We start from the raw sequence: 11083 nt of genomic DNA on the forward strand, positions 1-11083 counted from the left end.
AGCAAATGACGTAGCTGAAGGCTATGCTAAACTATCGCCTCGGCAAATGAGAGCGTATTTTGTCAGTGAACCATCGCTAGCAAAGTCGGTTGTACAACTGGGGCGAGTGCTAGGAAGTTTCTCTAGACCTGCCGTGTGGCGGCACTCTGTCTGCAATCACTGATAGTGGCGACACGCGTGTCCGACGTATACTAACGGACCGCGACCGATTTAAAGGCTACCACCTAGCAAGTGTGGCGGTGACACCACAGTCTGAAAGGCCATTCACCCTTTTACTAAAAGAATGCTCGCCTAGTAATGAAGAATGAATAAAAATATTGTCTATGACTGTGCTACTGTTCCCCTGCACCCTAGTTGGAAAAAACACAGTCTGCATCAGATCATATGAATTTAGGAGATCTACCAACATCCTTTTTCTTGCACAATCATGTACAAAATTAATACTGAAGTCACCACATTTAACTACTTTCTGGTACTTCCGACAAAGTGAATCAAAAACCCTCTCTAGCTTAAGCAAAAATGCTTTGAAGTTGGAGTTAGGGGACCTATAAACAACAGCAATTAGACGTTTAGTTTCACTAAATTCAACTAATGCTGCACAACTTTCAAATATCTGTTCAGTGCAGTCTCGTGATAAGTCTATGGACTCAAATGAAATACTGTTTTTTACATACAGAGCCACTCCTCCACCCCGCAAGGAACTCCTTGAGAAACAGCCAGCTAATCTGTAGCCTGGTAGAGGAAGCCTCTGAATTATCAAATTATTTAAGTGGTGCTCTGATATACCAATAATTACAGAGTTAACATCTATTAGCAGTTCACAAACTTTATCTCTAATACCTCTTATATTTTGATGAAATATGCTAATGCCTTCTCTACTTGGAAACATTACATCCTCTGGAGGTGAGCCCTTAGTTACAGGCACTTCCTTTAAGCAGGTATACCTATCAGCTGACTTCAGTCTAAAAAAGGTGCAGCTCTAACACCAACTACTACAGGAATTTTTCCATGAGTGATACCACAACCACCACCACCACCCACTACACCGTCACCTATAAACTTAGCCAGCCTCCCCTTCCCATACCTGTTGAGGTGCAGGCCATGCCTAGTGAAACCCCATCTACTGATAGACCCAACTGGCACCACTGAGATGTGATCCATGCCCTCCACCATCAGTGCCCTCCCCAGCCCCACATTAACGCACCTAACAGCTGCATTAAGGTGAGGCCGAGCATGACGCTGAAACAGTTGCACGAAATGCACATTAGTGCCACCAGATTGAGTAGCTGTCTTAACCAAGTCACCACTGACATCATATTCCCGTCCCTATCGAGACTGTTCCCTGCTCCACCCACTATCACTACCTGATCCTCTTTCGTAAAATTCTTACATAACTCCCCTATGCTTTCAGTCACCTGAGCCAACCCTGCACTACTGCACTAGGCTTCACAATGCTGGTGACCTGGTACTCACTCCCCAACACTTCCTGCAACTGCTGGCCCACACCTTTACCGTGGGAACTACCTAGCAGCAGAACCTTCTTTCTGCTAGACTTTGCAACTAACCAAGGCCTCCTAATTGCTGAGGACTGCTGCAAGTTACCTACATTTACGGCTACACGAGGCTCCTCTCCTCTCCACTCAACTCTGACAGTTGGTTGTATCTATTGCATGTATGCAAAGTGAAACTGTCTGAATACCTCCTCTTCCTAGCTACCTTCTTGCCAACTGCCAGTTCCCATTCCCCACCCCCCTTCACCCTCCTCAACCTATCTAGTTCCTCCTTTGCGCATTGTAACTGGACCTGAAGGGCACAGATCTTATGGTCCTGCTCCTCTATTAACTTGTTTCTACTACAGATTCTACATTCCCAGGAGAAAATCACCCTAAAATGACCACTGGCTTCCCCACTGCATTCCCCCCAATGAAAATACTTTGAACAAATCCCACACCGTAATCCACTACTCACAAACCTACGACAGACCTTTCACTCATGGTAAAATTTTACAGTTACTGAAAAAACTATACGTCTACATTACCAAAGTTCAGTTACACCAGTAGAACTATTTGTGTATATTTTACAGGTTCTCTTGTTGATGTGTATTAGATCCATGCTGTAATTAGTGATCTTAACCCAATCCACTGCCGCATACTTCTCACACTAATGGGTGTCAGTTGCAGACACATATACAATGTTTGGTTCTGGAGCTGCCGCGGTCTTTCACTGATTTCACTCCCCCTCCCCCTCAAAACTTATACTTAGTTTCACACTAAAATTCTTAGAATTTTAATAATAATTAAAATAAGATGGATACAACGGCATGCAAGCAGAATTATTTTTTACTTCATACAGTGAAGTGATACAGTGCTTTCCTATTTTTCAGGGAGGATGTCTCATGATCCCATGTTCATCCTCCTCCCCTTGTATCCATGCCAGGCCTTCTAGACATCAGTTCTCATGGAATTTACCATTCACATCTACTGTATATGGAGGACAAACTTAATTTTATTTCAGTAGCAAGTCCACAGCACAACTTAATCCATCATCAGTCACAAACATTGCTCATAAGCCCTCCCCTCTACACACACACACATCAGTACATCAGTGTTTGTTTTTCCGTGACTGAGCTATGACACAGCATACGTTAACTGCCTCATGGTTTCATGTGTGCCTACAAAGGGAGGACCCTCGTTCGAAAAATACTTAAATTTCTGTCAGCCGTATTATTTAGATTTATGTTGTAATAGTTTTATGACGGGTAACTGTTGCACTGCCACAGCCTCTTTCTGTTGTCAAGTCACTAGTTCCACCTTGCTGCACTGCCTGCTGTACTGAATTCCTTCTCCTTTGAAACACACTGTCAACCATTTCGTTATCTGTACCTTTCACAGGCCAGGTTTTAAAACACGCTGTGAATGCTGTCTGATGATCGAAGTATCACATTAATAAGATTAAAAATTTTTTCACAACCAGATGAGTGTCGTGCCTGTCCAATTTATATGCATGTGTTATCATGCTCAGAAGAAGCCAAATGACCTGAACTGCGTTCCACCTGGTTTGTATGCAGCCACATAACCTAACGGTCTTGCAGTTTGTCTGCTCTCTTTCTGATACAGTCGTTTCACTACACAATATTATTACTACAACAGACCACTAGAGAAAACTGCCCTTTACGGTTATAGTCCATATGAAAACCAATTCCACAATAACGTAAATATCAGAAAATCTGTTACCAGAGGTGACAGTCGTCAGTGCTTGTAAGCTCAAGTTCATTAAAATAAATGACATTTCCAAAGTCAAAATTCAACTTCAGACTACATGGTTTTGTATTGGACTGGGACCCAGGACTCCAATCCACTCACTACTGTCTCGGCTAACAAAGCACGAGAGATCTTAACTATCATTTTAACCACATGTAACAGCATTAAAACTTGATATGATGGGGCATAAAGTTTTGTTTTGGGCAGCGGTTGTGAATGAAACAAAATTTAATGTATCGAAATTTTTCACTACTAGAGGGATGATGAAACTTAAACGATTTTGCAACAAAGTATTCACCTGCTGCGTTCCGAACTCAGCACATATCACGCTGTTTTCTAGCCACATATAGAAGCACAATGTCGGTTTATTTCACCACTAGCAAGATATGCTCGTATCTGAACTAGAAATTATGCGAGAAATAGTTAATCCTTCAAAGTGTTGCAAACTGCAATGCATACACCCACAACAACGTATAAAATGGTGGTCTGTGCTATTCTGTGACTAAAAGCCAGACACTTAAATCATTCCCCAGTCGCCAGGAAACGTAATGTTACAACCAGGCTGGAACATAACACGGCATGTACTGCTATTTTATAAGTGATCTAGGTTGGTATGATCACAAAACATACAAATATATGATTTAATTCTTACTTTCGAGAAGGTGAGATAGGCTCCCTCATGACTGTATTGCACTTGCTAGTTCCATCTTCTGTTGTAGACAGCAGATTCTCGAAACAGACCATGTCCATCCTCACAAGACTTCTATTGAACCACAGTTGTGCAGAGTCCCAAAAGCAAACTGCCGGGGCCCGAGGGCCTCCCGGCAGACTTATAGCAGGTTGTGGAGGCCAAAAACTGCTCGTAGTGTGTAATGAAATAATGAATTCTGACGGAAAAATTTCAAAGGAATTTTTTGAAGGAATCGTGGTGCTAGTTCCGAAACACCCACACAGTGCACAGTAAAAAACTTAAGACCAGTTACCCTCCTGAATAGTGATTACAAAATTGTGGTGCACGTTCGTGACTGCAGAGTAAAAATATCAATGCATGAGGTAACTGGCCCATATGAATCTAGTGCAGGTAGACACAGATCGGTTATTCAAACTGTCTGTGAATATAGACACGTTCTAGCTACGACACATGTTCCCAGGCATCAGTGCGCTGTACCCGGCCGAAGTGGCCGAGCGGTTCTAGGCGCTACACTCTGGAGGAACCGCGTGACCAGTCGCAGGTTCGACCCTGCCTCGGACATGAATGTGTGTGATATCCTTTGGTTCGTTAGGTTTAGGTAGTTCTAAGTTCTAGGGCACTGATGATCTCAGAAGTTAAGTCCCATAGTGCTCAGAGCCATTTTTTCAGTGCGCTGTATATCGCTCGACTTTGAGAATGCTTTCGATAGGTGAGCCATCAGTGCCTTCTTGAAACAATTACCGTACTGGATTTTCCCAAGTGTTTTGCCGACATCGCTGGTAGAATTTTGAAGAACAGCACCTCGAAAAACAGCCTTTCAAAAATCACGATTAATTGTCAGCTAACCAGACAACTTGGGTTCACAAGTTGGGTGCGACAAGGTTGTCCTATGTCGACGGCCTTGTTTGCCATTGCCACTGGACCCCTGCTAGCCACTCTGCAGAAAGAGCTACGAGGGCTGCACATACATGGCCAGAGTATCAAAAAAATGGTTCAAATGGCTCTGAGCACTATGGGACTCAACATCTGAGGTCATCAGTCCCCTAGAACTACTTAAACCTAACTAACCTAAGGACACCACACACATCCATGCCCGAGGCAGGATTCGAACCTGCGACCGTAGCAGTCACGCGGTTCCCGACTTTAGCGCCTAGAACCGCACGGCCACCGCGGCCGGCGCCAGAGTATCGTTTGTGGGTCTCGTGATCACCGGCGAAAGTGACTGGGAGAAGGCATTGCAGGTAGTCAGCAAACAAGAACTTGCATGAGTGCGAAGCTGAGCAACACTAAATCACTCGTGGAATATCTTTGCAAAACACGGGAGACCTCAGTGTGGTCATCCAAATGCAAATCTTGGGTATCGGCTACAGGTATAACATAAATCGTACTACATCTTAGAACTAGGAAAATCCTTGCCAGCGTGCCAGCTAGCGTCAGAGAACATAGCGCGAGAAGACTTGACGATATCCAAAAGGCCAGCTTTGCAAGTAGGTATGTGGTTTCTAAAGTCAACTGCGTGGCATAGGTTGTACCCATTCCACGTGAAACAGCAGCAAGATTTCTCTCAGCTTCGAGTCATTTTGTAACTCGTGGTAACATTTTGAAGGTAAAGTTTGACACGTTAACTCCACAGCTGAAAATGTGGAGGGGGGGACTAAATCTCACATACATATGGAGAAAGTCACAAACTCTCTTCATGGGTTCAACATATGAGCTATGGAAGAAGACACCCATGAACCTCACGTCCCACTTACCAGACGAAATTACTTCCACTGTCTTGCGCCCACCGATAGAAGTAGGGCACGTCCCCAATCGTTTTTATAATTTTGAACAACTTTAATTCGAACTCAGTTATACCCAAACCAGAGTTCGCCCGTCAAATATGGTAAAAGTTAGGAACATATACGTGGAATTAACGGAAAACGAAAGCAGAAATGTGACTGCACAAAAAGTAGTCGCACTACAGCTGGATCATTTGGATAAACAGCAGCACTCCTCACCTACCAACAATTTTTTGAGTCATATAGACGTGCCATGTCCATCTACAATAAAGAAATGGTGTAAACTGGCCACAAGGACAAACAACGTGTTACCTGGTAACAGAGGGAAACAAATCGAGCAGACGTTGGGTGAGGCGCCGCACGCACGCCGGGCGCAAGCGGACGTGGCGCCGACCACGGGGTGGCGCGTCTCCCCCGCGTGTGCTTCGCTGAGGCGAAAAACTACAAGAGAAACTTCGCAATTCTTTTTAGTTAGTTACGTGAAACAGTCTGCAAAGTGAATAGGAAAAGACGTAAATACAAGAACAACATAACGAATCGTCCTAAAGCTCTTTTTTCTTAAACGGTATTTTTTTTATTTATTTTTATGGGAACAGAAATCTACTCTAAAATACGTAGCTCAGGAGTACCTTATTTTATGTTGAAGGAATATCATAGGACAATTTTGTCCTCAAGAGAGAAGATTTCGTACATTTCAATAAATGTTATTTACCTAATTCTGTACGCCAAAACTTGTTTTAACCAGAAGAAGGGACTGTCCTGATTTATACTATTATGCATTACATTCAGAAATCGCAGCATGGAGCTTCCAGCGGGTGGAAGATAACAGAAGACCAACTTGGCAAACATACCTCAGGAAATGACGCACTGGGCGACTTACAAGATACTGCGAAATACATCGAAAACAAACAACCGTGAACACGTAACTTCCAAGTCGTCGCTCACAGCTGAGATAGTTTCTTTGCAGACATGGTCTTCTGGATGAAGTATTAAAAATAAAAAAAAAATAAAAAATCATCCACGAAAGTATTGGATCGCCTCGGTGACAGGGATGGGGGATGCATCGTGGGCAGGCCTCGGAGTCCTCAACTGCTGGCCTCCTTGGCCCCGCCTGCCTGGTGCTGACCAGTGACTCCCGGAAAAAGAATGTCGGTACATCACAGAGAGAGCGGACAGCTGAGACAGGTATAAGGGCGGCACGGCAGACACGTCTGTGGATTCTTGGCCCCTGCCCTCTTTGTCGCCACCTTCCTGGCACTGACACCCTAAAAAAATAAAAAAGTAAAGCTTTGTAATGGAAGATACCGTGTAGAGAAAAGGATGCTGTAGTGGTTAAAAAATAAAATTGAAAAAAGTTGTTAAGGCGGCCAGTTTCTAGTATGCACGTAGTGGCTTTGAATCCCATCACTTCCATGAGGGTATCAGTTAAAGAAGCTGAAATGATTCGAGCTACCTAGGCTCAACATCTGGGTTCGTTTCTGACACCAGGCAATCATTTTTAACAAGCAGAAGCAGCATCTCTCCCACCTCTGGTAACCTGGAGGAGAGTCAGTACAGAGGCGAAAGTCATGCCAGGTCGAAACTCTGTCACCAATTGCGTTTCTTAAACGATATTTTCTTTTCTTTAATCAATGAGCCAATCGACGTGCAAGGTCACAGGGTACTTGACTCTTATTGCATTTGAGCTTGAGATGTGGAAAATGTTGGTGCTGCACTCAAATCTCCCTTTTCGTCAAGTTTGATCCCTTTGAGATGATACATTTCCACCCTTTCATTGTTTCTGCATGACTGCAAAGTCCTCAAGACCTTCACAAAAGACACGCGTCTGGGTTCGAATCCTGGCCTGTCATTTCAAGTTCATACGCACACACAAAATAACATATGACAAATTACTATGGTTTTTAACAATTCTCCGAACTTTGTCAACAATAATTATGGGTACTGGTTTCGACTCGCAAGTCAAACATGGAACTTTTCGTCATATCATGTGTTTCAGCTAGCAGCTCCCGGTTAAAAGGAATTCAATAATCAACGTCTCTTTGTATGTAGCCAACAACGATGTGTGTAATGTTAGATTCATAGTCAAAAAATGGCTCTGAGCACTATGGGACTTAACATCTTAGGTCATCAGTCCCCTAGAACTTAGAACTACTTAAACCTAACTAACCTAAGGACAGCACACAACACCCAGCCATCACGAGGCAGAGAAAATCCCTGACCCCACCGGGAATCGAACCCGGGAACCCGGGCGTGGGAAGTGAGAACGCTACCGCACGACCACGAGATGCGGGCTGGATTCATAGTCAGTACAGATAGTTTCGTCATATGCACATTTCGCTGCTGTTTAAGTAAACCGATATGTGACGTCTACACTTGACTAGAAGTGAACGTTGTGGGGTGCAGGGTTCGAACCCTGGTAAGGTAAAACATTTTCATCTCGTCATTTCAATTTATCATCGCGCTACTGGTTAAAAGTGACGATTTCTAATGTTTGATTGTGCTTACTTAAGTGTCAGATTAAGTCCAGGGTTGGAATCTCCGGTCAACAGAAAACTTTGTCATGTCATTTCAAGTTTACACATGGGCACTCTTCCTCACTTGTGACTGAAGCCATATTTATCATATTTCATGTTACTGTTAACAGGAGTAATAGCTGCTGGATTGTATTCAGAGAGTGTAATGCTGAAACAAAATTTTTGTTGTACAATTTTAAGGTGAAAGTTGCTTTTTGAAACGTTGGCTATGTAATGAATTCGTGTGTATAACCGTGATTGCTGTGTAATCTCTAATACCATGTTTTCTGATATTTGGATTATCGTAGTACTAATTTGCATCTAAACTGGTGGTCACACAGAGCAGTTGTCTCTTGTGGTCTCTTGGAGTAACCATTTTGTATAGTGAAACGACTTTACTGAAAAGAGAGCAGAGGACATGTGTTATGTGGATTGCATACAAATCAGGTAAAACAAAATTCTGATCATTCAGGTAGTTGGTGCTATTTATGTCTGAGATGTATTAAACAATTCGGTGTGTCTGTGTGTCAGAAACGTTAAGTATCTCTGAGCCTGTGTCAAGAAATGGACCGATAATTGGATTGAATTTTTTTGGCTTTGTATGGGGGAAGTGCCTCTTTGAAAATCTTGAAATGGAGTGTGATATGTGGTAGTTAAGCTGCAGGCAGAGTTGTAGTATTACCTGTAACAAACCTGTTCTGCAGTTGAGGTGAGTCACTCATTAGCTACAGCGTAGTGAGATCAAAGGAGCTGACTTCCAGGAATGAGTGAGACAAAACGTGACTACTTAATTCATTCATAGGTTGTATAATTCAACTTTTAATGGACAATGAATGAAGATTTTTTATAAGGGGGATTGAACAAATCTGCTGTAGCTTAATATATGCAGAGTTGAACACTGTTCTGTATTGTGGGAGGGGGAATCGGTAGGGGGGATCGGTAGGTTTGTTTCAGGACAGACTTGCATTCACAACAGTTGTTTCCTCGTGTGACAGTTTTCCTCGCCGGCCAGTGTGGCTGTGCGGTTCTAGGCGCTTCAGTCTGGAACCGCGTGACCGCTATGGTCGCAGGTTCGAATCCTGTCTCAGGCATAAATGTGTGTGGTGTCATTAGGCTAGTTAGGTTGAAGTAGTTCTAAGTTCTAGGGGACTGATGTCCACAGATGTTAAGTCCCATAGTGCTCTGAGCCATTTGAACCATTTTGAACCTTTTTTTTTTTGCACTTTTCTTCGTTGTGTTGTGTGTGTGTGTGTGTGTGTGTGTGTGTGTGTGTGTGTGTGTGTGTGTTTGTAGCAAAGTGTGGCAGTTTCTGTGTTCTGTGCAGGAGGCTCTCTACAAAGGAGAGATGCAGCAGGCTGATCCAGGTGGCCGAGCAGGGGGCAGTGGGGGAGCTGAGGGCGCTGCTCGCCGATGGGGCCGACGTGGAGGCGAGGGGCGGGGTGTGGGGGTGGACTGCCCTGCACTGTGCAGCACACAGGGGAGACGTCGAGGTGGCGTGGCTGCTGGTGGAGGCGGGGGCGGCGGTGGACGCCAGAGACAGCTGGTGGCAGAGGACGCCTCTGCATGTGGCTGCAATGTGGGGCGGCACTGCTGTGGCGAGGCTGCTTCTGAGGGCGACTGCTGATCCCAACGCCAGGGATGGCAGAGGGTGGACGCCACTACACTGGGCGGCAGCCAATGGCCACGCAGAAGTTGCGGCTGTACTACTCGAGGCGGGGGCTGACAGGGGGGCCACAGCTGGTGATGGTCGGACAGCACTGGACCTCGCCAGTGATGAAAACGAGAGGAGGCTGATGGAGTTGCTGTCATGAGGCAGCCACTCCAACGGACTCTCTGTAAAAAACAGAACTGAAACAACTTCTCCAGTAATAATTAGCATTCTTCTTCAATAAACAATTCAAAAATTCAATCCTACTGTCACTCACTAATTTTACTCCTCCTCGAGTAGCATTCTGCACACGAATAGTCTAAGCAACGCTGTGGCAAAACTGACACAGCACTAGGTAACAGTAAAGAAATTCAGGTAACAACAGGCAAACTTTCCCTCAAGGAAAATGCCTCGAGTGCATATCTACACTAAACTTTGCAAAAGTCAACAGTTCAATGTGAATAAACACTGTTACTCTATAATATCTAATCGCTGAAAACTATTTCACAGCGGTCAACAAGGTGCTATATCAGACTATCGCAATTTGCAACATATCGAAATCACTGCTACATGAGTTCTATCACCAGAATTTTCACTTCTGATATCACACTCAATTTACTCCTGCATATTCAACAAACATTGTAAAGTACTGTACTCCCCGTGTCTAATTACAATGAGATATTAGTAGTAATATTCACACTATATTATGCTCCTATCATCTGGAACTATATGGTCAGTCCACATTTAACTAAACACGATCGGAGTACAACCTCCCACCTCACAGTTCCCAGACAGCTGTTGCGCTGCTCTTGCAAACCGTGCCACAACCTACCGGACGACGTGCACCTTTATTCCCACATTACAGAATAACACAATAAACTTCCCCGCTCTCTTTCACATTCCCCTCCCATCAGTCTACACTACACTTCCCTCAGCCAGACGCCGCTGCTGGCAGCTACCTCACTGCCCCCAGGTGGCGGTCTGCGGAATTACAGCTCTCACCGGCTCTGCAACTGGCACAGGAATGTCACACCTGTTCCACTACCAAAGCACCAAAACCAATGATGCTACTAATATTCTGTGAAACAACTATGCACACAGAGAAAACTTTGCAGTTTTCGAAAATAAATTAGAAAACAGCATCATCAGCAGTGCCAATAGTTCAACATTGAATTACAGCTCAAAACCAC

General features: G+C 44.2%; 1 protein-coding gene across 3 annotated transcripts in view; it reads left to right on the forward strand.

Moving 5' to 3' along the window:
* LOC126427303 (speckle-type POZ protein-like) overlaps positions 1–10154 on the forward strand; it is a 54842-nt gene extending 44688 nt beyond the window's left edge. For all 3 annotated transcript variants that reach the window (XM_050089608.1, XM_050089610.1, XM_050089609.1), the window contains one exon: positions 9570–10154. In XM_050089608.1, coding sequence (XP_049945565.1) covers positions 9570–10056 — 487 coding nt within the window. In that variant the 3' untranslated portion in view covers positions 10057–10154. The remainder of the gene's footprint in view (positions 1–9569) is intronic.
* Positions 10155–11083: the final 929 nt, after the last annotated feature.

Source organism: Schistocerca serialis, chromosome 11 (genome assembly GCF_023864345.2).
Source record: "Schistocerca serialis cubense isolate TAMUIC-IGC-003099 chromosome 11, iqSchSeri2.2, whole genome shotgun sequence".
NCBI lineage: Eukaryota > Metazoa > Arthropoda > Insecta > Orthoptera > Acrididae > Schistocerca > Schistocerca serialis.